This window comes from Papio anubis, chromosome 6 (assembly GCF_008728515.1).
Source record: "Papio anubis isolate 15944 chromosome 6, Panubis1.0, whole genome shotgun sequence".
NCBI classification, from domain to species: domain Eukaryota; kingdom Metazoa; phylum Chordata; class Mammalia; order Primates; family Cercopithecidae; genus Papio; species Papio anubis.
In genome coordinates this window covers 31,589,039-31,616,256 of record NC_044981.1, presented here as the reverse complement: position 1 = coordinate 31,616,256, position 27,218 = coordinate 31,589,039, and the positions used below count along the sequence as shown (strand labels likewise).

Sequence of the window (27,218 nt, the reverse complement as noted above, 5' to 3'; positions counted from 1 at the left end):
AGAATGGACAGAAAGGACAGGAAGCCATAGATATATAAACTATTTATTAACAGACAAGGCCTACAGACTTATTTCTTCTTGGACACACCCACGGTGCGGCCACGGCGGCCAGTGGTCTTGGTGTGCTGGCCTCGGACACGAAGGCTGCAGGTAAAAAGAAAAGGGTCATAGGTCATACACAGCACAAAGAAAAGGTTGGGGAAAAGGAAGAGCGAGTAGGAGGAATGCTGTGAGTCGAGGTAGGCAGTGAGATGAGACCTCCACTCACCCCCAGAAGTGGCGCAGCCCTCTATGGGCCCGAATCTTCTTCAGTCGCTCCAGGTCTTCACGGAGCTTGTTGTCCAGACCATTGGCTAGGACCTGGATTCAGAGGAGGCGGCAAGGGATGTTTTATCCCCTGACCACCTATGCCCAATTCTATCAGGACCCTCCACCCTTCCTCTAATCCTGCCCTCATTTCAGTACACACCTGGCTATATTTTCCATCCTTTACATCCTTCTGTCTGTTCAAGAACCAGTCTGGGATCTTGTACTGGCGTGGATTCTGCATAATGGTGATCACACGTTCCACCTGGCAGGCAGGACAAGGTCAGATCTACATGGCCCCCTTTCTGAGGCTGACCCCACCCCCAGCCCCCTTCCTTGTCCTCACCTCATCCTCAGTGAGTTCTCCCGCCCTCTTGGTGAGGTCAATGTCTGCTTTCCTCAACACCACATGAGCATATCTTCGGCCCACACCCTGAATGAAGTGAGGGTTTTCGGAATTAGGGTTCAATCTGATTTTTAAATTCCTTTATAGCCTCATTATTCAAAAAGCTCACAAAGGTAGGATCTGCAATAATCTATTTTGCAATCCCCTAGGTCACCCTTTCCTCACCCACCTTTCCAGATATAAACCATTTGATAGAAGGTTAACTTTGGGCCGCACGCAGTGGCTCACGCCTGTAATCCTAGCACTTTGGGAGGCCCAGGTGGGTGGATGACTTTGAGGGCAGGAGTTTGAAACCAGCCTGGCCAACGTGGTGAAACCCTACTAAAAATACAAAAAAATTAGCCGAGCATGGTGGTGGGCGCCTGTAATCCCAGCTACTTGGGAGGCTGTGGCAGAATTGCTTGAACCTGGGAGGCGGAGGTCACAGCAAGCCGAGATCACACCACCACACTCAAACCTGGGCGAGAGAGAGAGACCCCGTCTCCAAAAACAAAAAAAGGTTACTTTGTTCAGGGACATGGACTGAATCATGAACATAGAATTTAGTGTTATAGACAACCCTTTGAAAGCAGGCAGTATCTTTTTTTTTTCTCCTCATTGCTCAGCATATGTATTTGTCACTAAGTGCCTTCTGATTATTGCATTTAGGAGAACAAGGGGCCTGCCTCTCCAAACTAATGCAGTAAACCAGAGTCTTATGAGTTACAGGATTTGATTAAGGTACTTGGGCTGTCAGTTCCTCAGAATCTCTAAGGCAAATCACTGTATCCCTATAATCAAAGTATTCCAAGATCACAAACTGAATTTTGTCAGTGCCCAGAACTGATCGCCCAAGTGATTATAAAAAAACCCTAATGCTTACATTGGTAGCATCATATCAACACCAGCACTAGCACCCATGCTATCTAAACTGATGAACCAAAGTGATTTGGAGAGTTAAGGATGAACTGAATAGTAAGCCCTGCCCCTCATTTTGTCCAACTAGAACCTCAGAATGTGGCCCTATTTGGAAATAAGGTCTTCACAGAAATAATTAGGTAAAATGAAGTTATCTTTGATTAGGGTGGGCTCTAGATCCAATGACAAATCATAAGAGAGACATGAAGAGGACCATGAGATGACAGCAACAGATTGGAGTAATGCAGTTACAAGCCAAGGAACACTAAGGATTACTGACAACCACCAGAAGATAAGAAGAGGCAAGGTTCTTAAGTGCCTCCAGCGCCGTAAGTAATTTTCTTAGTTTATATGAACTTGTTATAGTAGGCCCCAGGAAACTAAAACAAATGGCAGTTCCTCTCTGCAAGAGAGAGAGATCAAGGGTTGGCTTCACAGTGGCTCATGCCTGTAATTCCAGCACTCTGGGAGGCTGAGGGTGGAGGATCACTGAGCCCAGGAGTTCCAGACCAGCTTGGACAACACAGCAAGATCCAGATTAGCCAGACGTGGTGGTGGTGCACACTTATAGCCTCAACTACTTGGGAAGTTGAGGCAGAAGGATTGACTTGAGCCCTGGAGGTCAAGGCTGCAGTGAATGGTGATTCCGCCACTCCAGCCTTTCAAAAAATAAATGTGGCTAGGCGCAGTGGCTCAAGCCTATAATCCCAGCACTTTGGGAGGCTAAGGTGGGTGGATCACCTGAGGTCAGAAGTTTAAGACCAGCCTGACCAACATGGTGAAACCCCCTCTCTTCTAAAAATACAAAAATTAGCTGGGCCTGTAATCTCAGCTACTTGGGAGGCTGAAGTTGCAGTGAGATGAGATCATGCCACTGCACTCCAGCCTGGGTGATGGGGCGAGACTCTGTTTCAGAATAAATAAATAAACGTGACCAAGGGTCAAATTATTAGGTTTATTCAGAAGAGAGCAGGGTCTTTCAAATATATATATTTATTTATTTATTAAATGACGAGGTTTCACCGTGTTGGCCAGGCTGGTCTTGAATTCCTGACCTCAGGGGATCCACCCACTTCAGCCTCTGAAAGTGAGCCACTGCACTCAGCCTCAAATTTAATTATATGTTTACAAACGAATATTTACTTCAAAATGAGAGTGGGAAGACAGATAGATAAAATGAGATTTCTAATTTTAGTTAGAATAACTTTCATCCATGAAGGTTATTCTCTATTACACTTCTGAATGGTGCACCTCTACTTAAGCCTCACAGCAAGTATCTAAGTACAGTATTTCACACTGCCTTCCTTATTAGTTTCACAGAGCACCCAACAGAAGGAATTTTCCTCTACACATTCCTTAAACCAGCCAACAGTATCCCTACTACTATCCATTCGCTAACGTCGCCTAAGTATCTACCATGCAACAGAAGCCAAGAACTGTAAGACAGGCCTAGCCCTGCACCCATGAAGTGGACACATACTGGTAGGCTATTTCCACAACTAACTACAAATTCTGACTTAAGAAAAAAAAAAAAAAGAACGTGTGTATCTAGAAAGCCAGGAGTTTATTAGGTTTGTGGAGAGAAATACCCAAGTGAAATAATTATTCTTGCATTCACTGATTCGATTCTTAAAAGCCGAAGAGAGAGATGTACTCCTTCACACTTTAACAGGAGTGTCAACTCTGACATATGAGTAAATGTCCTGCTCATACTTCTTCCACCCTCCATCTACAAGTTTCTTCACACTTTTTATCTGTTGGCATTTTTACTCATCCCTCAAGATGCCCAATAATCCTCCAATTCTGAGGGAATATAAATTTCACAGGAAGGGTTGCTGTTATGATGGCGGGGTGGGTAAAGAAACCGAATCTAGAAGGATCTCACGGTTCAGGAAAATCTTAGCGAATTCGGGTGAGCAACCATACCTCCTTCCCACTCCCCCGGGTGAAATGTTTTGGCTTGACCTTAGACCACTCTCTTGGCTTTAATCACTTATTTTCTGTGGTAAATGTGGTAAGTGTTAAAGGGGTTAGTCTCTCCCTAAACCACTTTCTTTTCTTAATCCAGCAGTCAAGGTGCTCTGGATGAGACTCAAGTCTCCCCAACCTTGCTTCATTTTTGCTCATGTCCTCACAACCCAATTCTCATTTACATTCCCTATTCCTTACCCTACTTTACTTACCTTAATGGCAGTGATGGCAAAGGCTATTTTCCGCCGCCCATCGATATTGGTGTTGAGTACTCGCAAAATATGCTGGAACTTTTCAGGGATCACTAGAGACTGGTTTAAAAAGTACGGGGGAGAAATTAGACACAGTAAACTATCAAACAGTAAGGTTGATAAGGCAAACGAACTTCATACAAAACGGTTAAGCCTGTCACACAAGTGGCAAAGGCACCCGATCCCCACCCCTAAGGTTTTCACACCACACAGCAAACTCCTCAGTCCTGCAGAGTAGGTACATGGAGCGTTCAAGCTTGGGAAAATGCAACCTTTGGAGAGAGGAGGCAGGTCTCCTGCCCATTCCCAAAAGTGCGTGGCGGAAGCCAGAGTTCCCCATATACGCCCAAGCCTTAGGCAGCTTCCGTGCGCCAGAGCAGTGACCCTTCCTCGGGCCCGCTCTCCGGAACTGGAAATCTTTGGTGTCCCTTTCCAGGGGCGCGATCCAAGGCTTCATACGGAAAGTCTCAGGCCCTCAGGACAGGGCGTTTCCAGAACCCCAACAGCCGGCTTTCCTTGCCCGAGTTGCGATGTCGCTGGATCACGGCACGGATTCCAGGCTTACCATGGCGGCAGCACAAGCGGCGGCGTGTAGGCCTCCTGTGGAAGAGAGAGCGGAAGTGACGCGGTATCATTATATAGCTTTCAGGAGGAAGAGGCGGAGCGATCTAGGAGAAGTGCTTCCGGAAACTGTTTCAGCCTGGCCTAGCTGGACTTAAGAGAGTATGGCTTGGGTACCACAACTTCCGGTGTGCCTTTCTTTACAGTTCGTAAAGTTCATAGGTTTAAGAGAAGCGAAGGTTCCGGGCTAGTTTATGCTTCAGACTTCCACATTTCCGTTTAGAGTTGGGTGAAGTGGTTAGAACTGAAAAGGAACAGCTGGAGTCAAACAATTTAACTCAAATATCTGGGAACGATTTCGCGCTGAGGAAGACCCTTTGGGACTTGTAGCTCCACTCCGGGGAACAGACTCGCCGGCCTGACAGTTGCCGGAAGTGAGGCTGCAGGGAATGGCCGCCGCTGCGACCATGGCGGCTGCCGCCCGGGAACTGGTGTTGCGGGCTGGGACGTCAGACATGGAGGAGGAAGAGGGCCCGCTGGTGAGAGCGCGGAACTGTTTCTCCTCCGTAGTCCCGGTGCTCCTAGCTTCAGAAAGACCTGAGCTGGGTTTAGGCACAAGGGTGGGAACTTGGCTGCTACCTGTGATATTACCTGTTTGACTCCCCGTACCCTTCCCTGTGATCAGACCCGACCCTGAGCGGGACCCTCGTGGCTGAAACTCATATTCTGGGGCACAATTTCAACTTCGCTCCACATTTTGGGGAAGAGTCAAGAAGTAATATAGTGTAAAGATTAAGAACATGGACTCTGGAGCCAGACTGCCTGGATTCTAATTCCATCTCTGCCACTTACACGCTGTGTTCCCTTGGGCAATTTAACCCGCTTTTCTGTGCCATCATTTCTCAGACCTATAAGATGAGGAAGATAGAACCTACTGTATACATCGTTGTTAGGATTAGATGAATGAGTATGTTTAAGATTGCATCTCGCACGCAGGTAAACACTATGTATTTTGACATTTCTAGAAAGCCTGGGGTTCCCCAGAGGTGTGATAGAACATCCAAGATGGCAGGAGCCTGAGGGTCCTAAATTTAAGTGCAAGTTCAGCTCCATCCTCTGCAATTCCTAGCTTTCCTCATTAGGTCATCTCCACTGTCTTGTCTTTTACTTTTTTTTTTTTTTTTTTCTTGAGACGGTTCTCCCTGTGTTACCCAGGTTGACCTTGAACTCCTGATCTCCTCAGACAGTCTTCCAGTCTCAGCTTCTAAGTAGTTGGGACTACAACTACTAGCCACCATACTGGGCTACCTCCACTGTCTCATTGGATCGTCTCACTCCTTGTCGTATTCCTTACCCATCAACACAAAATAGGAGAGTGGGTACAATGTGAGACTTAGAATTTTTCAAAGCGGTACCTGTGGCTTCCAGCAAAAGCACCTCCTTCTCACTTGAAGGACTGGGGATATCCAATTACATTTTTTCTTTCTGTCTTTCACTGTATCCCATTAACTTATTCCTTTTCAGGCGGGTGGTGCTGGGCTCCAGGAATCACTGCAACTTGGGGAGTTGGCTATCACTTCTGATGAGTTCATCCTGGATGAAGTGGATGGTAAGTGATGGCGTGGAGTGGGTGCAGTACCTGTAATCTGAGAGGCATGGGAGCTGGAAGGAATAAGGTAGGGATTGGTGTGCAGATACTCAATGTGGGGAGAGGGAGCTGTGGAGCTGAACCCTTACGATAAACTTCTATTTCCAGTTCACATTCAGGCAAATCTGGAGGATGAGTTAGTAAAGGAAGCTCTTAAAACGGTGAGGATTTCCCCTATACTAATCTGCCCTTCTATCTACTCTCCCCCAAAAGGAAAAACAACAGTTTTTTGCTTTTGTTATATCAGCCTGGTATCTGATCCTTTAGTCCTTCACTGATTCTGTTACAGTGTCCCTTTACTGAGACTTTTTTCTGACCTGTCATCTTTATGTCCTCCCAGGGTGTAGATCTTCGTCACTATTCAAAACAAGTTGAACTGGAGCTACAGCAGATTGAACAGAAATCCATTCGGGATTGTATCCTCCAGCAGAGGGAAGGGGCGGTGCTATTGATATGGGGATTTTGTGGTGTGTGGTACAGATGTCTCAGCTGGGGTCAACATCTGTGAGGTTTCTGTCACTTCAGAGAGCAATTGGAGAGGTACTACAAATCTGAGGCTCTCCCATTTTCACCATGAGGCCCCTTGACTTTTTATGGGTCAGATATTCAAGAGAGTGAGAATATAGCATCTCTGCACAACCAGATCACAGCCTGTGATGCTGTCCTGGAGGTTAGTAATCCTGAACTGTGACCCCTAATAGCTGCTCTGAACCAGATCATGGACTCTGGTACCATTTTTAGGTCATCAGCCTTAAGATGGGGACAAGTTAGGGTCATTTTCAAGATGACTTCAGGAGCCTTTTTTGTTATTGCTGCCATATTTAATGTTATTTCCTGGTAATCTGGGGTATCTCATCCTCTGCCACCCTCATGGACTGATGAATACTGAGGACTTCACAGAGAGGCTTTGGTGGCCCACTTATCCCCTACAAACCCTATAGCACTCCAGCAACATCTTCTACCTTCCCTACAGCGAATGGAGCAGATGTTGGGAGCTTTTCAGAGTGACCTCAGCTCCATCAGCTCTGAGATCCGGACACTGCAGGAACAGTCAGGAGCCATGAACATTCGACTTCGAAATCGCCAGGCAGTTCGGGGGAAACTTGGGGAGCTTGTTGATGGTCTGGTCGTGCCTTCTGCTCTGGTCACGTGAGTTACCGGTTTGAAGGGTCATGATGTCCATGGCGGGTGAATGGGCTGGGGTGACCTACCTTATTTACCATATGGGTCTACTGGCTCCAGATTAAGTGCTTTTTAGAAATTAGTAGCCAGGTTAACCACCATTTCTTTAGGCATGCATTAGGCATCAAAGATTAAGGTTAAGAATGATGTAAGATCAGGTGTATAGTGGGAAGGTCCAGGAATAGAAAACTTTGTACATGTGTCCTGACTATATGGTACAATGCAAGGTGGTAGAGATGATAGGAGCTGGAGGTAAGGAGTGTGGTCTGGGTCTGGTTTAGGGATGTCTGGGTTTCCCTTGTAACTTATCCCACCCCTTCCTGCTACCCAGGGCGATTCTGGAGGCTCCAGTGACAGAGCCCAGGTTCTTGGAGCAGCTACAGGAGCTGGATGCCAAGGCAGCTGCAGTCAGAGAGCAGGAAGCTAGAGGCACAGCAGCCTGTGCGGATGTCAGAGGCGTGCTCGATCGGCTCCGGGTCAAGGTGGGAAATAGGGATGGATACTCTGGAGGCTACTAGAAGCAGCCCTCCCAAGATCTTCACTATGGATTTCCTTGGCAGAGCTCACTGTAGCCTGTCTCCAAGAACTTCACCCTGCCTTTTCTGGGCAGCCCCATTCTTGCCTCTCTGGGTTTCCTTGAAAATCTTGAGAAATACCAAAGAGATATGCACCACTTTTCAACCTATGTTTACCATTTGTTGCTTCCCCCAATTCCTCTCATACAGCAAAAAGGTTGCAGCTTCATGCTCTGTGCTTGGTTCCCCACATCTAGGCAGTGATGAAGATCCGAGAGTTTATCCTCCAGAAGATTTATTCCTTCAGGAAACCAATGACCAACTATCAGATCCCCCAGACGGCCCTGCTGAAGTACAGGTCACAACCCCAAGGAAGTGCATGGGATGGCCTTTGAGCTTTTGAGCAGCCTAATGTGGGCATCTGGTTTCCTGGGAGACAGGTAGACTGACCTGTTCCTGACCTCCTAGGTTCTTCTATCAGTTTCTGCTGGGCAATGAACGAGCAACAGCAAAGGAAATCAGGGATGAATACGTGGAGACGCTGAGCAAGATCTACCTGTCTTACTACCGCTCTTACCTGGGGCGGCTCATGAAGGTGCAGGTAAGGTCAGGAGGGAGAGGCATTCCTGGGCACGTGGACTGGGAGGAGGGGACATCCCTGGGCAAGGAATATTTTATTGTGTTGTCGGAAGAGACGGTTATCAGTTCTCTTTTCTGTTTTCTTAGTATGAGGAAGTTGCTGAGAAAGATGATCTAATGGGTGTGGAAGATACAGCGAAGAAAGATATCCTAGTCCTGGGGAACCCTCATGCCAGGTCTTGAGAGTGGGAGGACTTTCGGCTGCAGCCACCAAGGCACTGTTCCTTACCTTTTCCTATAGGACTGAAACCTTTTAGAATGTGATGAAAGCTATAGCCTCCCTTCTAAGAAAGATGCACACGTCATTTTGACACATAGTTTTGCATATGATTGCAGGAGGTGGGGAGACACCCTGAAGTCCGTTCACAGATGTCATCACGTGGGGCCCTAGTACTGGGAAAGAGGGCTGACTAGGCCATGTCTCGCTGTCTAGGGTCCCTGCAGATAGTGAGTCTTTGGGCCCAGTTATGGTCTCATTGTTTTCCCTGACTCTGACCCATCTTACGATTCTTCTCAAAGCCATCACTCCGCAGCAGGAACACCATTTTCACCCTAGGAACCCGCGGCTCTGTCATCTCCCCCACTGAACTTGAGGCCCCCATCCTGGTGCCTCACACAGCCCAGCGTGGAGAGCAGAGGGTATGAGGAGGAACAAGCTTCAGTCATGAAAGAGACTCTGAGCATGGAGGGAGGGAAGGCCAGACCTCAGGGCAGAGCTTCCCAACCTGCAGGCCCTGTCTCGATCCCCTTAGACTTGGGAGTGGCCTTCTCCAATCACTCCAGCCTGCTGTGATGTGAAAAGAGCTGGGAACCATTGACTAAAGGGCATGCAGAGGGGAGAGACTGGATGAGGGGAATGACGGTCAGAGGCAGGTGTTGAGGTGGATGCAGGAGTAGCAACAGCAGGTGGGTGTAGGCCCTTTTTGTACCCCTATGTTCCCCCACCTTTTCAGTGCCCATTCAGCTTGCTCTTTGACAGCCTGGACCTAGATGGATGCCAAGGGTCTGCCCAGCTCTTATTACCCAGGTTTACTGATTTTGCAGCCATATCCATGGGAAGTCAGTGTTGGGGTCCATCCCTTCTGTGTTTCTTCTTTACTTCTCCTCTCCCAGTATCCATTTGAGGCCCTCTTCCGCAGCCAGCACTACGCCCTCCTAGACAATTCCTGCCGCGAATACCTTTTCATCTGTGAATTTTTTGTTGTGTCTGGCCCGGCTGCACATGACCTGTTCCATGCTGTCATGGGCCGTACACTCAGCATGACCCTGGTAAGATTCCTATTTCCTGTACTATTCAACACCTTTGTCCCCAGTCTTCATCAGCAGCATAGTGGGGTCATGACTCTGGTAGAACTGAAATCAGGATCACCTCATTCTAAAATGTCTAAGCCTTGGCTGGGCACGGTAGTGCACGCCCATAATCCCAGCATTTTGGGAGTCTGAGGCAGTAGGATTGCCTGAGCTCAGGAGTTTGAGACCAGCCTGGCCTGTCTATAAAAAATAAAAAATTAGCCAGCTGTGTGTTGATGTATGCATGTGGTCCTAGCTACTTGAGATGCTGAGGTGGAAGGATTGCTTGAGCCCAGGAGGTCAAGGCTGCAGTGAGCCATGCACTCCAGAGTGAGACCTGTCTCTTAAAACAAAAAAAAGAAAAGCTGGGCACAGTGGCTCACACCTGTAATCCCAGCACTTTGGGAGGCTGAGGTGGGAGGATCTGTGAGTTCGAGACCAGCCTGACCAACATGGTGAAACCCCATCTCCACTAAAAATACAAAAATTAGTCGGGCGTGTGCAGCCTGTAATCCTAGCTAATCAGGAGGCCGAGGCAGGAGAATTGCTTGAACCTAGGAGGAGGAGGTTGCAGTGAGCCAAGACTGCGCCACTGCACTCCAGCCTGGGTGACAGAGCAAGACTCCATCTCAAAAAAAAAAATGTCTAAGCCTTGTTACTTAGACTTGTCACAGTGTTACTTCCCATGAAATCCTCAGAGTGTAGGGTCCCTGAGACTCCCCCTGCTGCTGCCCCACAATCAGGCAATAGCACGTGAAAACTGAGGGTCCTCCAAACCCCTGACCCAAGCTCAGCCTGGAACTCTGCTGTGATAGGCTTGTGATCGTAGATCCTGCTGCAGCCAGGTGCAGTGGTTTACACCTGTAATCCCGGTACTTTGGGAGACCAAGGCAGGAAGATTGCTTGAGGCCAGGAGTTCAAGACCAGCCTGGGCAACATGGCAAGACCTTGTCTTGACAAAAAATTTAAAAATAAGCCAGGCATGGTGGTACACACCCATGGTCCCAGCTACTTGGCAGGCTGAAGTGGGAACATCACTTGAGCCCAGATGTTTGAGGCTGCAGTGAACTGTGATTGTACCATTGCAATCTAGCCTAGGTGACAAAGCAAGAACCTGTCTCTAAAGTCAAAAACGCCGGGCGCAGTGGCTCACACCTGTAATCCCAGCACTTTAGGAGGCTGAGGTGGGCGGATCACCTGAGGTCAGGAGTTCGAGACCAGCTTGGCCAACATGGTGAAACCCCATCTTTACTAAAAATACAAAAATTAGTCAGGCGTGGTGGCAGGCGCCTGTAATTCCAGCTACTCAGGAGGCTAAGGCAGGAGAATCGCTTGAACCTGGGAGGCAGGCGGAGGTTGCAGTGAGCTGCGATTGCGCCACTGCATTCCAGCTTGGGCGACAAGGGCGACAAGAGCGAAACTCCATCTCAAAAAAACAACAACAAAAAAAGCCAAAAACATAGATCCTGGTGGGTAAGGCAGTAGGACCACCCGGGTGGCAGTGGACAGGAAAGCAGGGGGCAGTTGCATTTTACATCTCTCCCTTCTGTCCTATCCAGTGCATCATCCCCAAAGAAACACATGCGTTTGTTCATAGTCACTGAGGAAAACAAACTGACATTCTCTTTTAATCCTCTGCTTGTTCCCCAATCACGTAGAAACACCTGGAGTCCTATCTCGCTGACTGCTACGATGCCATTGCTGTTTTTCTTTGTATCCACATTGTTCTCCGGTTCCGTAACATTGCAGCAAAGAGGGATGTTCCTGCTCTGGACAGGTCACTGAATTCTGGTCCTTGATGCCCAACAGGCCACAAACTCTCTTGGTCTTGCATGATTCTGCCCTGACCTTAGACTTCTACTGACCTGGTATCATTAACCTTTATTCCCATTGATTTGCTCCAGAGGCAGTACTGCTGCTTTTTGACTCACCTTTCTCCAACCACTGGCCCCCCATCCCCACAACTAACTGTTGACCATTAAACTGAATGGTGCCCCACTCCCTCCCATCCCTCTCCAACATTCCTTGCCGGCTGACCTCAGATTCTGATTAAGCCCACAGGTACTGGGAACAGGTGCTTGCCTTGCTATGGCCACGGTTTGAGCTGATCCTGGAGATGAATGTCCAGAGCGTCCGAAGCACTGACCCCCAGCGCCTAGGGGGGTTGGATACACGGCCCCACTATGTGAGGGAGGGCAAGGGTAACAAAGGGTTCTTGAAAGGCAGGGCTCTAAGCATCATTGTGGGGGTTGGCCACAGTCACAGTTGTGTCATGGGCCACGCTATGAGCAGGCATTCTGGGAGGGTGATAAAACTCATGGTGAGTGGTGCACTGTGGGTAGGAGGGACTGGAGGTAGAGTCACATCACATGGTGGCGGGTTGACCAAGGGAGTTGGGAGGTGGTGGTGGTTGGGCCAGGAGGTGGGTGTGATTTTCCTTCCCACTCTGTCCTAGATCACACGCCGCTATGCAGAGTTCTCCTCCGCTCTTGTCAGCATCAACCAGACAATTCCCAATGAACGGACCATGCAATTGCTGGGACAGCTGCAGGTAAGGGTCAGACAGGAGAGACTTACCAGCAGCAGGGCTGCTGCCAGTGGGTGGAGGCTGAGGAGGAGCCAAAGGGGGGCCTGATGGCCTTGCTTTCTGGTGTCACCTCTTCCTCTGCCTTTTCAGGTGGAGGTGGAGAATTTTGTCCTTCGAGTGGCAGCCGAGTTCTCCTCAAGGAAGGAGCAGCTTGTGTTTCTGATCAACAACTATGACATGATGCTGGGCGTGCTGATGGTAATAGGTGCTCCTTCTCCTTGTCTTCCTACCCAGAAAATTTGGTTTCCCCCACTGCTTTGTTAGCTCTGTGAGGGCAGAGATGATGCCTGTCTTGTTCAGCGTTTTACTCTTGGAGTCTGGCACAGTGTCCAGCTTAGTACAATAAGTGTGGAATGAAGGGGACATCCTGAAGTGAAGGACTGCTTTCCCCAAACTTGACATTTCCCTTTGTCTTCCCTTAGGAGCGGGCTGCAGATGACAGCAAAGAGGTTGAGAGCTTCCAGCAGCTGCTCAATGCTCGGACACAGGTAGGGGTGTGGGGAAAAGGGAAGGGACAGCTTTGTGTGCTGTTTTCAGCTCCTGTGTGTTTGTGTGTATGTGTGTGTGTGTAGGGAGTGGCATAATGGACCTCAGGTACATGGAATTACTGTAACTCTTGATCCACAACATACTGTCATTATTGGTCTACTTTATTTTATCTTGTCTTTGGTTTTGCTTTTTTTTTTTTTTTTTTTCCTTTTTTGAGGCAGAGTCTCACTGTGTCACCCAGGCTGGAGTGCAGTGGCATGAACATGGCTTACTGCAGCCTCGACAGCCTGGGCTTAAGCGATCCTCCCACCTTAGCCCCTGGGTAGCTGGGACCACAGGCATGAGCCACCATGCCTAGCTAATTTTCTATTTTTAGAATGAATTTTATTTTTTTCTTTATCCATCCCCTCAAGCACTTATCCTTTGTGTTATAAACAATCCAGTTACACTCTAAGTTATTTTAAAATGTACAATTAAGTTATAATTGACTATAGTCACCCTGTTGTGCTGTCAAATAGTAGGTCTTATTCAGTCTTCCTATTTTTGTTTGTACCCATTAATCATCCCCAGCCTTCCACTAGCCTTCCCAGCCTCTGGTAGCCATCCTACTCTCTTCGTACATGAGTACATGAGTTCAATTGTTTTGATTTTTAGATCCCACAAATAAGTGAGAACACATGACATTTGTCTTTCTGTGCCTGGCTTACTTCACTTAATATAATGATCTCCAATTCTATGCATGTTGTTGCAAATGACTGAGTCTCATTATTTTTTATGGCTGAATAGTGCTCCATTGTGTACATGTCCCACGTTTTCTTTACCCATTCATCTGCTGATGGACACTTAGGTTGCTTCCAAATCTTAGCTATTGTGAACAATACTGCAACAAACATGGGAGTGCAGATACCTCTTCAATGTATTGATGTCCTTTCTTTTGGGTATATATCCAGCAGTGGGATTGCTGGATCATATGGTAGCTCTACTTTTAGTTTTCTGAGCAACCTTCAAACTGTTCTCCAAAGTGTTTGTACTAATTTACATTCCCACCAACAGTGTATAAGGGTTCCCTTTTCTCCACATCCTTGCCAGCATTGTTATTGCCTGTCTTTCGGATAAAAGCCATTCTGACTAGAGTGAGATGAGATCTCACTATAGTTTTAATTTGCATTTCTCTGATGATAGTGATGGTGAGCCCCTTTTCATATATGCCTGTTTGCCATTTGTATTCTTTTGAAAAATGTCTATTCAAATCTTTTGCCCATTTTTTAATAGGATTATTAGACTTTGTCATGTAGTGTTGTTTGAGCCCCTTATATATGCTGGTTATGAATCCCTTGGCAGATGGGTAGTTTGCAAATATTCGTTGTCTCTTCACTTTGTTATTTCTTTCACTGTGTGTGCAGAAGCTTTTTTTTTTTTTTTTTTTTTGACACGGAGTTTAGCTCTTGTTGCCCAGGCTGGAGTGCGATGGTGCGATCTTGGCTCACCGCAACCTCCGCCTCCTAGGTTCAAGCAATTTTCCTGCCTCAGCGTCCCAAGTAGCTGGGATTACAGGTATGTGCCACCATGCCTGGCTAATTTTGTATTTTTAGTAGGGATGGGGTTTCACCATGTTGGTCAGGCTGGTCTCAAACTCCTGACCTCAGGTGATCCGCCCACCTCCATCTCCCGAAGTGCTGGGATTACAGTGTGAGCCACCGTGCCCAGCTGTGCAGAAGCTTTTTAATTTGATGTGATCCCATTTGGCCATTTTTGCTTTGGTTGCCTGTGCTTGTGGGGTATGGCTCAAGAAATTTTTGCCCAGACCAATGTCTTGGAGATTTTCCCCAGTGTTTTCTTGTAGTAGTTTCATAGTTTGGTCTTAGATTTAAGTTTTTAATCCATTTGAATTGGTTTTCATATGTGGCGAGAGATAGGGGTATAGTTTCATTCTTCTGTGTAATGGCTAGCCAGTTTTCCCAGCACCATTTATTGAAGAGACTATCTCTTTTCTTTTTTTTTCCTCAGACAGAGTCTTGCTCTGTCACCTAGGCTGGAGTGCAGTGGTGCAGTATTGGCTTACTGCAACGTCCGCCTCCTTGGTTCAAGTGATTCTCCTGCCTCGGCCTCCTGAATAGTTGGGATTACAGATGCCTGCCACCACGCCGGGCTAGTTTTTGTATTTTTAGTAGAGGTGGGGTTTCACCATGTTGGCCAGGCTTGTCTTGAACTCCTGACTTCAAGTGATCCTCCCGCCTCGGCCTCCCAAGTGCTGAGATTACAGGCATGAGCCACCGTGCCTGACCAAGAGACTATCTTTTCCCCAGTGTATGTTCTTGGCACTTTTATCAAAAATGAATTCACTGTAGGTGTGTGCGGGCTAATTTTTTAATTTTGTAAAGACAGTGTCTTGCCATGTTGCCTGGACTGTTCTTGAATTACTGCCCTCAAGTGAAAAATCTAATGATTCTTTTGGTTTTTCTGTTTGTTTGTTTTTTTAGAGACGGAGTCTCACTCTGTCTCCCACACTGGAGTGCAGCGATACGATCTCGGCTCACTGCAACCTCTGCCTCCCAGGTTAAATGATTCTCCTGCCTCAGCCTCTTAGTAGCTGGGACTACAGGTGCGTGCCACCATGCCCAGCTAATTTTTGTATTTTTAGTAGAGATAGGGTTTCACCATGTTGGCCAGGCTGGTCGTGAACTCCTCACCTCAGGTGATTCACCCGCCTTAGCCTCCCAAAGTGCTGGGATTACAGGCGTGAGCCCCTGCACCCGACCCAGATTCTGTTTTTAATGACACTGAAAAACAGAATGAATTTTTGTTTTGGCATATATATAGCTCTACTTTTAAAAGCAAGAACACACACACAAAAGGGGGAAAAAAGCAGGAGTACAATAAATGCAACGTTTAGATCAACGAGTACCTGTGCATGAGAGGCACAGGGATAGTTTCAGGAGGATTTCATAGTTTGATAGTGGCTTTTGCCAAGCTGCTACTTCTTGGATTGTGTGGTGTGTTCGTGGGTGTTTATATCATTAAAAAACAAAACAGCCACTGCACTGGGTTGTTTTATTTTTTAATGATATAAACACTGATGAGACAAGGCAAGAAAACAGCAAGGCAAAAAAAAAAAAAAAAAGCCAGGCATGGTGGTGTGCACCTGTAATTCTAGCTATATGGGAGACAAAGGCGAGAGGACCACTTGAAATCCAGGAGTTCGAGGTTACAGCAAGCTGTGATCATGCCATTGTAGTCTACCCTTGGCAACAGAGCAAGACCCTGTCTCAAACAGCAAAACAAAAATCCCCAGAATCACAGGATTTTTTTCATGCATAATTTTTCTAATATTGTCATATTATTGCATATGGCTATAGCTCATTCTTTTTCACTGCCATATATGACTTGTGTGATTAAACATATTCTATAAATGGATTGTTTCCAGTTTCTTGCTTCTGTGAGCATTGTTTTATGAATAATCATGTCTTTTAGCACACATAGATACTGATTATCTTCATCAGAAGTTTCTCTTGGGTATAAACCTAGGACAGTATTTTTGCTGTTTATAAGATAGGCAGTATTAGTCTTTATAAGACAAGGATAAATTGTTTTCCTAAGTAGTTCCTTCTTACCAGCAATACGTAAGAATTCCTTCTGAGCCACATTTTCTCCAACATGTGGTATTATCAGATCTTTGCCATTTTTTTCTTTTTTTTTTTTTAAGAGACCAGAGATGCTGCTAAAGATGCTTGGGATCAGAAATGTTTCAGATTTTGAGTTTTTTTTGATTTTGGATTACTGTCATTATTTTTACTGGTTAGCATCTGTAGTCTGAAAATCTGAAATCTGAGATGCTCCAAAGAGCATTACCTTTGAGCATCATATTGATACTCAAAAACTTCCGAATTTTGGAGCATTTTGGATTTTAGATTATTGGATTAGGGATACTCAACCTGTATTTCAGTGGGTCTTTATTTGTAATTTCCTGATTACTAATAACATTGAGTATCATTTCAAATGTTTAGTAACTATATGTAGGGGTTCAGTCAGGCTGGTGGGAAAAATATTAGTTATGATAGCCACAAACCCTCTTCGAAGGCCTGAGAGTTTGCATAACTTCAGTAATAGAGATGGTTGAAGGCGACCTGATCTTTACCTTTAGTTAAATAAATTAGAGTAATAACAAAGGAATGTGGGGAAGTTAGCTAGCTAGCTTGTTTACTCATGTGGTCTTAAGACTAACCTTTCATGTACCGCAGGTGCTTAACTGCTTTCTACTCAGGAAGTCCACAGTGTCAGTTACCCCGTAGTGGTGTTGACTCAAGTCTTTGTCAATTAATCTTTACTGAATAAATGAGAGTCTCACTAGCTGGTCAGGGCCGCCATCGCAACTGTTTACAGTACTCTACAGGGAGTTTGTAAGCAGCCTGGACACACTCAGCTGGACTGGCAAAGCAGAATATCTGTGTCAGTATACTTCATTCATCCGTCGCCGGGTCAGGGGTCTGCAAGGGACAGACTCCCCGCAGCTGGTGCTCTGTGTGAGGAGCATCACCACAACTATACCATTTTTTTTTTTCTGTAGAATGGCTGTCATAGCATTTGACCTTTTAAAAATCGGGTTGTGGCTGGGCATTGTGGCTCACACCTGTAATCCCAGCACTTTGGGAGGCTGAGGCGGATGGATCAGTTGAGGCCAGTAATTCAAGACCAGCCTGGCCAACATGGCAGAACCCTGTCTCTACTAGAAGTACAAAAATTAACCAGGCATGGTGGCACATGCCTGTAGTCCCAGCTCCTCAAGGGCGCTGAACCTGGGAGGTGAAGGTTGCAGTGAGTCAAGATTATGCCACTGAACTCCAGCCTCAGTTACAGAGCATGACTCTCTCAAAAAATAAAGAAAAAAATAAGTCTGCTGGTATTTTTTTATTTATAAGACTTCTTTGTATCATCTACATACTAATCTTGTTGATTATATATAGGTTACAGATTATCTTTTAGTATGTATCTTTTTTTTTTTTTTTTTTTTTGGTGAGATGAGGGTCTTTCTATGTTGCCCAGGCACCTGGGCTCAAGAGATCCTTGCACCTCTTTTTTTTTTTTTTTTTTAGACGGAGTTTCACTCTTGTTGCCCGGGCTGGAGTGCAATGGCATGATCTCGGCTCACTGCAACCTCCGCCTCCCAGCTTCAAGCAATTATCCTGTCTCAGCCTCCTGAGTAGCTGGGATTACAGGCGTGTGCTACCATGCCTGGCTAATTTTTGTATATTTAGTAGAGATGGGGTTTTGCCATGTTGGCCAGGCCGGTCTTGAATTCCCGACCTCAGGTGATCCATCCACTTCAGCCTCCCAAAGTGCTGGGATTACAGGCATGAGCCACCACGTCCAACCTTTGTTTTTTTAATGTTGCTTTTTGATGAAAGAAATTTATAATTTTAATGTGATTGAATTTATCTGTCTTTCATTTTTATGTCTTTGTTTTTAGTAACAGTCTTGCTCTGTCACCCAAGCTGGAATGCAGTAGTGTGATCATGTCTCACTGTAGCCTCAACCAGCTGGGCTCAGGCAACCCTCCTGCCTCAGACTCCCAAGTAACTGGGTCTATAGGTGTGTGCCATATGCCCAGCTAATTTTTGTTGTTGTTGTTGTTTTGTAGAGACAGAGTCTCACTATGTTGCCCAGACTGGTCTCAAACTCCTGGCCTCAAGTGATCTTCCCGCATCAGCCTCCCAAAGTGCTGGGCTTACAGCCACTATCCATCTCACCTGTGGCTCATGCCTGTAATCCCAGCACTTTGGGAGGCCGAGCGGGGGTGGATTACGAGGTCAAGGGATCGAGACCATCCTGGCCAACATGGTGAAACCCCGTCTCGAGTAAAAACACAAAAAAATTAGTTGGGTGTGTGGGCGTGGCACCTCTGTAGTCCGTCCCAGCTGTCATGAGGCCAGAGGTGAGGAATCTTCACTTGAACTGTGGGAGGGTGGAGGTTGCAGTGAGCCAAGATTGTGCCACTGCTCTCCAGACTGGTGACAGAGTGAGACTCCATCTCAAAAAAAAAAAGAAATTCCTTATTACTCCAAGGCCAGAAAATTATATACTACATTTTCTTCTTAATATTGTAGAATTTTGGTTGGGTGGAGTGGCTGAAGACTGTAATCCCAACACTTTGGGAGGCCAAGGCAGGAAGATTGCTTGAAGCCAGGAGTTTGAGACCAGCCCAGGACAGTGAGATCCCCATCTCTAAAATTAAAAGTAGCTACATAGTGGCACACACCTGTAGTCTGTGCTACTTCAGGTAGCTGAGGGAGGAATTAAGCCTGAGGTCATGAGCCCTGTTTCATGCTTGCTGCACTCCAGCCTGGGCAACAGAGTGAGACCTTGTCTCAAAAAAATATAATAATAAAATTAGAGAATAAGCAAATATATATATAGAATTTTGTTGTTACCTTTAAGTCTGAAATTTACTTGGAATTAATTTTGTGTATATTTTGAGGTAGGATCTATTTCATTTTTTATGCGGGTGGTTGGGCTCCAGAACCCATTTATATGAAAATCTTTTCTTTTTCTTTTCTTTTCTTTTTTTTTTTTTGAGACAGAGTCTCACTGTCACCCAGGCTGAGTGCACACCAGCCTCACTGGAAACCCTGTCTCCTGGGTTCAAGTGGGATTTCTCCTGCCTCAGCCTCCTGAGTATTAGGATTACAGACATGTGCCACCATGTGCCCAGCTAGTTTTTGTATTTTTTAGTAGAGATGGGGTTTCAACCATGTTGGCCAGGGTTGGTCTCACAAGCTCACATTTTTTCTCCTAATGATTTTGATTAGAATTACATTGTTTATAGATTAATTGCAAGACTGATTTTTATGATTTTTTTTTTGAGAGAAGCCGAGTGCAGTGGCACAATCATAGCTCACTGCAGCCTTGAACTCCCGCCTGAGCTCCTTCTGTCTCAGCCTTTTGCTCAGAGTAGTTAGGACTATATGCCACAGCACCATTTTTTTAAAAAAAAGTGCAAATTTTTAAATTAAAAAATTTTTTTTTGGCCGGGCGCCGTGCCTCAAGCCTGTAATCCCAGCACTTTGGGAGGCCTGAGACGCACGGTCAAGGTCAGGAGATCGAGACCATCCTGGCTATCATCACTGTGAAACCCCTTCCCTACTAAAAATACATAAAAACTAGCCATGAGGTGCATGGCACCTGTAGTCCCAGCTACCGGGAGGCTGAGGCAGGAGAATGGAGTAGAACCCGGAGGCAGAGCCAAAGTGAGCTGAGATCCGCCACTGCACTCAGCCTGGCTACAGAGCCAGACTCCTGCTCAAAAAATTTTTTAAATTTCTTCTGTAGAATACAAAAATTTAAAATTTAAATTTTTCTTTATAGTGTCTCACTATTGTGATTACAGGACCTGGAGCCAGTTCTAGTTCCGGCCTCCTCTTTCTCCACTTTTAAGATAGTCTTTAATGTCTTTTGATAACCTTTTAAAATTTTCACAAAGACACTGTAAGTCATTTTGCCATTTTTATTAAGCATAATATGTATGTTTAGTCCCACTAGGAATAAATATTTTTAATCTTTTTGTCTTTAATGTCTTTATATGTTTTTGATTTCTTATCTTATTGGCCACCCTGTGATGATAAGTTTAGAAGCTGAATAGAAAGGCTTATGAGAACCCTTTTCCTATTCCTGATTTTGAAGAATTGTTGTTACACCATGGCTCATGCCTGTAGCCGTCCCAGCACTTTTGGGAGGCTGGAGATGGGAGAATTCTTGAGCCCAGGAGTTTCAGGACTGGCCTGGGCAACATAGCAGGTCTCTATTTTCTTTTTCTTTTCTTTTTGAGACAGAGTCTCACTCTGTTTCCCAGGCTGGAGTGGTGCAGTGGTGCGATCTCAGCTCACTGCAAGCTCCGCCTCCCTGGTTCATGCCATTCTCCTGCCTCAGCCTCCCGAGTAGCTGGGACTACAGGTGCCCATCACCATGCCTGGCTAATTTTTTGTATTTTTAGTAGAAACAGGGTTTCACCATGTTAGCCAGTATGGTCTCGATCTCCTGACCTCGTGATCCACCCACCTCTGCCTCCCAAAGTGCTGGGATTACAGGTGTGAGCCACCATGCCCAGCTGAGATCCCATTTCTTTAAAAAAAAAAAAAAAAAAAAGAAAAATAGCCAGGCGTAGTGGCATGCACCTGTAGTTCTAGCTGCTTGGGAGGCTGAGGCAGGATAATTGCAGGAGATTAAGGAACCCACAAAGATGCACTTAAACCAGTTGTTTCTGCTGAGAGCAGCTGGGATTTGTCACTAGATTTGCCAGGTATAGAGAGAAACTGGGCAGCTGCCATCAATGCTTTTAGTCCTTTTTTGGTCGGCTGCTGCTTGATACTATGTAGGAAAGATTGTTAAAGCCCAGTGCACTGTTTCCCTCTGGTCACTCCTCTGCTATCAATCTGTTGTCTTTTGTGTAATAGAAAGCTTAAAGTTCATCCAAGTCGAGACCAGTACTCCCATAGGAATATAATGCATGCCACAAATGTGAGTCACTTAAATAATTTTAAATTTTCTAGAAGCTACATTAAAAAGTAAAGAGAAACAAATGTGAGCCACGTAAATAATTTTAAATTTTCTAGAAGCTATGTAAATAATTTTAAATTTTCTAGAAGCTACACTAAAAAGTAAGGAGAAACAAATGTGAGCCACTTAAATAATTTTAACTTTTCTAGAAGCTACATTAGAAAGGAGAAACAGATGAAATAATTTTTTAAAACACTACATCCAAAATACTATTATTTCAACATATAATCAATAAAAAATAGTACTGAGGCCAGCACGGTGGCTCACACACCTGTAAGATCCCACAGGCCAAAGGAGGATCGCTGAGCCCAGAGACCAGCCGCAAACATGGTGAAACCCATTCTACAAAAATACAGGGCCAGGGAGGGTATATTGATACCATAGTCCTAGCATTAGGAGGCTGAGGTGGGATAATGACTGAACCAGGAAAGTCGAGGTTGTAGTGAGCTGTGATTGTGCCACTGCACTCCAGCCTGGGTGACAGAGCAAGACCCTGTTTCAAAAAAAAAAAAAAAAAAGATATACTTAAAATTTAATCCCATATGAAGTCTTCAAAATCAGGTGGATATATCATGCTTACAACACATGTAATTTATGGCTACTGCATAGCAGGGCTACTTCACTGGTGTTGAAGTCTTCAATCTTTCTTTGGCAGTCCAGTCCCTGTGCCCCACACTACACTGCTGCACTGTTGTTGTATGTGAGATTGCATTTAGACAACTGTAATAGGTTGAATTTGGTTATTTAATCTCTATCCAAAATCACATCACAATGATGCCTTGATTATAGAAAGATCCTTCCTTGCAGCATATCTCCCTAGTCTCATATTAGTTATCTGACACCCTCAGTGTATATAAGTGAATATTTTGAGGGAAGAATAGAAAAGATACAATTTTATTTTTATATATATATATATATAGTTATATTTTTTTTTTTTTTTTTTTTTTTTGAGACAAGTTGTTGCTCTGTCGCTTCCAGGCTGGAGAGTGCAGCTGGCATGATCCTGCTCACTGCAACCTCCGCCTCCCGGTTCAAGTGATTCTGCCTCAGCCTCCCTAAGTAGCTGGGACTAGCATGTGCCAACACCTCCCACCACAGTCATGCACCACCACACTGGCTCTTAGACATTAATTTGCTCTTTAAAATGGAATAATAATTTCTTCTACTCAGATCTTATTGTCTCAGTTGTTTGTTTTTATGGGTTTTTTTGTTTGAATCTCCCTTTTACATTAAACAGAAATTAACGTTTTATTATGGGAAAATTTTTTTTTTTTTTTTTTGAGATGGAGTCTCGGCTTGCTTCCCAGGTCATCTCTGAAGCCATCTGCAAGCTCTTGCCTCCGGCTTATGCCATTCTCCTGCCTCAGCCTCCCTGAGTAGCTGTCTGCAGCCACTCGCCAGTTTTGTATTTTTTTAGTAGAGACGGGTTTCACCGTGTTAGCCAGGATGGTCTCGACTTCTCCTGACCTTGTGATCCGCCTCCGGCCTCGCCTCCCAAAGTGCTGGGATTACAGGCTTGATTAATGACGACCGCTATGGGAAATTTCAATAACATGCTGAAAAGCATAGTGAACCCCCCGGCACCATCAGCCATCAGTGATATTCTGTGTATAACAATTCATGGACAGTTTTGTTTCATCTATACCAGCACCTATTACTTATCCTCCTTCTGTGTCCCCCAGTTACTTTAGATTAAATCTTATACATTATCACTTCATCTGTGTATCGAATGTTTCTTTTTTTATTACAGTGCCCAGGCTGGAGGCGTGCAGTGGCATGATATGGCTCCTGCAGCCTCGAACCTGGGCTCAAGTGATCCTCCCACCTTAGCCTCTACAAGCACTGGATACCATGCCAATTACCAATTGGTAACAGAATGGTTTTAAAAACTACATTATCACACTTAAAAAAAATTATCTTATTTAAAATAACTACCATTCAGATTTCCCCAAAGCGGTTTCATAAATGATTCTTTTGGTGACAGAGTTGCACTCTTGTTGCCCCCAGGTTGGAGTTCAATGGCCCAATCTCAGCACACTGCAACATCTGCCTCCCGGGTTCAAGCAGTTCTTCTGCCTCAGTCTCCCAAGTAGCTGGGATTATAGGCACCCATCACCACGCCCTTTTTTGTATTTTTAGTAGAGACAGGATTTCACCATGTTGACCAGGTTGGTCTCAAACTCCTGACCTCAGGTGATCTACTCGCCTCGGCCTCCCAAAATGCTGGGATTACAGGCATGAGCCACTGTGCCCGGCCTTCATAAATGATTTTTATGGTTCAAATCAGGATCCATGTAAAGTCCATATATGTGTCTTTTTTTAATCTATAGATTTCCCTTCCATCTTAACCCCCTCTCCTCTGCAATTTATTTGTGGAAGAAACTGAGTTATTGAGTCATTTGTCATCTAGAATGATGTACAGTTTAGATTTTGCTGACTGCATTCCATGGTGTGGCCAAACTGTTCCTCTGTCTGGTGTGTTTCTCATAAATGTATAATTAGATGGAAAGGTTTGATCAGATTTAAATTAGTTTTTTTTTTTTTTTCTACAGGGATATTTGAGAGGTAGTGGTATGCATTTCCATCAGGAAGCGCATAATGTCTTCTTAGGCTCTCTTTGTGATGTTAGTAGCCATCAATTTCAGTGCCTAGATACATTAATTAGATTTCTGTATCTCCTACTATCTCAGAATTTTCCATCTTCTGTCTGTGCTACATTCTGAGTCCTTTCTTCAGTTATAAATTCTAGTTCATTGTATAATTCTTGTTAATCTGTTGACTTTCTAAAATTCGCTTTTCATATCTAAAAAATTTCCTTTTTTCAAGTCTGTTCATTCCTAATAGTTCTTACTAATTGGTCATTGTTACATCCTTAACTTTTTCTTTTCTTTTCTTTTCTTTTGAGACAGAGTCTTGCTCTTTCATCCAGGCTGGAGTGCAGTGGCGCGATCTCAGCTTACTGCAACCTCCGCCTCCCGAGTTCAAGTGGTTCTCCTGCCTCAGTCTCCCGAATAGCTGGGATTATAGGCATCCACCACCATGCCCAGCTAATTTTTGTATTTTTAGTAGAGACGGGGTTTCATCATGTTGGCCAGGCTAGTCTTGAACTCCTGACCTTAGGTGATCTGCCTGCCCGCCTCAGCCTCCCAAAGTGCTGGGATTACAGGTGTGAGCCACCGTGCCTGGCCTATCCTTAACTTCTGACATTGCAAACAGTGCAACTGCTATCTGTATCTGATAGTTCTAAGGTCAGCAGCTATTGCTTATTGTGTTTGCTGACTCTCTTGGTAGCTGCCCTTCTTTTGTGTCTAGTTATCTTTGAGTTCATTGTTTGATCTCAACCAGGGGAATTGTATGGGCCAAAATTAGGATTGAGGATATTTTTCTCCATAGAGAATTTTCCTTAACTTCTGCAGCAGCTGAAAGATGCCATTCACACGGATCTACATTAGTCATGATGCCAGAATTGGGCAAATCTGCTGACACCAGGACACCTGTGTATATGTGTTTGTCTTTTCAGGAATTCATTGAAGAGTTGCTGTCTCCCCCTTTTGGGGGTTTAGTGGCATTTGTGAAGGAGGCTGAGGCTTTGATTGAGCGTGGACAGGCTGAGCGACTTCGAGGGGAAGAAGGTATGAGGAAAATGCGGTAATGATGGGATCAGTGGTAAGGGAAGTGGAAAAGAAAAATGAAAGGATGCAGATTACATGGTGGGGGAATAGAGTATGAAAGACTGGATTGAGAGAATACCAGAAAAGAGGGTTTGATGGTAAGGATGGCTATACCTTGGGGAGAACTTAGTGGAATTGAAGATTAGCCAGATCCGTCTCTGACACTCTCTTTCCTCCTGCTATTAGCCCGGGTAACTCAGCTGATCCGTGGCTTTGGTAGTTCCTGGAAATCCTCAGTGGAATCTCTGAGTCAGGATGTAATGCGGAGTTTCACCAACTTCAGAAATGGCACCAGTATCATTCAGGTGACCTGCAAGTCCCAGCCCCCACTCAGATACCCCATCATTTATTATTTTCTCCCATCATTTTGCTGGGCTCAGCATCATCTAAGTTACCCTTGGTCTTCAGTTACTAGCTGTGCCCAAAGTGCTGGATGAGCCCTAATCTGATTCTTTTTTTTTTTTTTTTTTTTGAGAGAGTCTAGCTATGTTGTCCAGGCTGGAGTGCAGTGGCACGATCTGGGCCCCCCCCCCCCCCCCCCCTCCCCCTCCACCTCCACCCCCACCTCCCGGGTTCAAGTGATTTTCCTGCCTCAGCCTCCCAATTAGCTGGGATTACAGGCACCTGCCACCACACCCAACTAATTTTTGTATTTTTTAGTAGAGATGGGGTTTCACTGTGTTGGCCAGGCTGGTCTCGAATTCCTGACCTCGTGATCTGCCCGCCATGGCCTCCCACAGTGCTGGGATTACAAGTGTGAGCCACTGCGCCTGGCTGCCTAACCTGATTCTTAATCATCACTATTAGCACCACTTTACAGTTTGATCCCTCAATGACTTTCTTTGACCAGGGAGCGCTGACCCAGCTGATCCAGGTCTATCATCGCTTCCACCGGGTGCTGTCCCAGCCGCAGCTCCGAGCCCTGCCTGCCCGGGCTGAGCTCATCAACATTCACCACCTTATGGTGGAGCTCAAGAAGCATAAGCCCAACTTCTGATGTGCCGGAAACCACCCTGAGATCTGCCAGTCATCTCCATGGACTTCTGCACCCATTCCATACCCTTCTTCACCTGGGGGTCCCCCTTCCAGTTTTCCCCTTGCCTCCCAGGCCCTTGACATGGCTTACCTGCCTTCCCTCCCAGCACCTTGCCCAACAAGATAAGCTGGATCTCCTTGGCCGTCTGAATTTCCCAGTGTCTTCAGGTTTCCCAAGACCACTTCCCTGTGGGCTTCCAAAATGGCCTTTATCATTTCTCCAGTCTGTCACCCTCCTTTCCTGCTCCCGTACACCCAAGGCTTGTTTCTTCCCCTGTAAAAACCTTCACTGCGTTAATCTCTGGTTCACTCAACTAGTCACCATGTCTTGAGGCATGAAGCCTCAGCTCTTGGAATTGCTGGCAAGGGGTGACTGCCTCTGTCATTGTGTTTTTCAAAGTGATTTCTTTTCCGTAGTTTTTTGACCTAAGATCTCAGCAATTTGAACACTAACCCCTCCCCTCCTGGCTCAAGAATTAATCCCAAGTCAGTATGCAGAAAATAAATATTTAATATGACATGACACTTCTCTCATTTCTCCTTCCTCCTGAAGGCCTTAAGGTGGCCCCATCTCTAGAGTGACCTTTCCTTTCTGACTGCTTTCTGGGCTTATATCCCTTATGGCAGGTGTAACCTCTAACCTCTAGCTACTTCCAGGCCAGAGGAGGAAGGTGACCCCTGGCTAAAGCAGATGCTGCAAGGGCTGAGAACCAGGCCGCACAGCCCCAGACACTATCTCGAGGGCTCCCTTGGGACAAGCCCAAGCTGACTCTGGAATCCCTCCTCTGTAGCAGCTCCGTAGCTCCTCTGGTTGTGGCTGTCACAGTCCCTTGCCTCGTGGGCTGCAGCAGCCAACCCACACCCACACCGTTGGGGCAGGGATAGACCAGGCGAAATTCATCCATGTCATCTATTTGTTTGACTTGGAGACTTCCTGCTGCCCATGCCTATACGCTTCGTTTGACCTTAGGCTCTAGACTGGAGAGACACAGGGATCCCTTTAAGGCCTAAGAAGAGAGGTGCAGTTAAGGAAAAACGGTAATTTGGGGATGTTTCCTGTCTCCTCCACCCCCACGGCCTAAACATTCCCTTCCTAGGTCCCTGGAGAGTGGTGGAAAGAAAGCGGATTCTACTCCCCGCCTTAGGCCCTCCGGATGCGGGTCTAGACCGCCGGCGACGGGAGGTGTCTTGAGTGAGTCTGTGACTGCCGAGCACACCCGCCG

At 45.8% G+C, this 27,218-nt stretch overlaps 2 protein-coding genes across 7 annotated transcripts; one reads left to right on the top strand and one right to left on the bottom strand.

The window, feature by feature from the left end:
* Nucleotides 1–27: 27 nt before the first annotated feature.
* On the bottom strand, nt 28–4,509 carry RPS18 (ribosomal protein S18). Its single transcript, XM_003897441.5, has 6 exons — nt 4,397–4,509; nt 3,793–3,891; nt 653–739; nt 470–571; nt 269–360; nt 28–144 (listed from the first exon to the last, which is right to left on the bottom strand). The coding sequence occupies exons 1-6, from the start codon at nt 4,397–4,399 to the stop codon at nt 69–71; spliced, it is 459 nt and encodes a 152-aa protein (XP_003897490.1). The 5' UTR covers nt 4,400–4,509; the 3' UTR covers nt 28–68.
* VPS52 (VPS52 subunit of GARP complex) lies at nt 1,121–26,518 on the top strand. 6 transcript variants are annotated; one of them, XM_021936712.2, is made up of 21 exons: nt 1,121–1,938; nt 2,922–3,091; nt 5,917–6,001; nt 6,149–6,201; nt 6,381–6,456; nt 6,643–6,710; nt 7,014–7,189; nt 7,554–7,704; nt 7,995–8,095; nt 8,206–8,338; nt 8,464–8,521; nt 8,882–9,015; nt 9,490–9,645; nt 11,325–11,443; nt 11,728–11,851; nt 12,122–12,217; nt 12,344–12,451; nt 12,676–12,741; nt 24,810–24,921; nt 25,147–25,265; nt 25,811–26,518. In XM_021936712.2, the coding sequence occupies exons 7-21, from the start codon at nt 7,017–7,019 to the stop codon at nt 25,955–25,957; spliced, it is 1,797 nt and encodes a 598-aa protein (XP_021792404.1). In that variant the 5' UTR covers nt 1,121–1,938; nt 2,922–3,091; nt 5,917–6,001; nt 6,149–6,201; nt 6,381–6,456; nt 6,643–6,710; nt 7,014–7,016; the 3' UTR covers nt 25,958–26,518. The 6 variants fall into 6 exon arrangements, with proteins under 6 accessions (XP_021792404.1, XP_009203174.1, XP_003897486.1 ...); XM_009204910.4 differs by lacking the exon at nt 2,922–3,091; XM_003897437.5 differs by lacking the exons at nt 1,121–1,938; nt 2,922–3,091 and adding an exon at nt 4,421–4,931.
* Nucleotides 26,519–27,218: the final 700 nt, after the last annotated feature.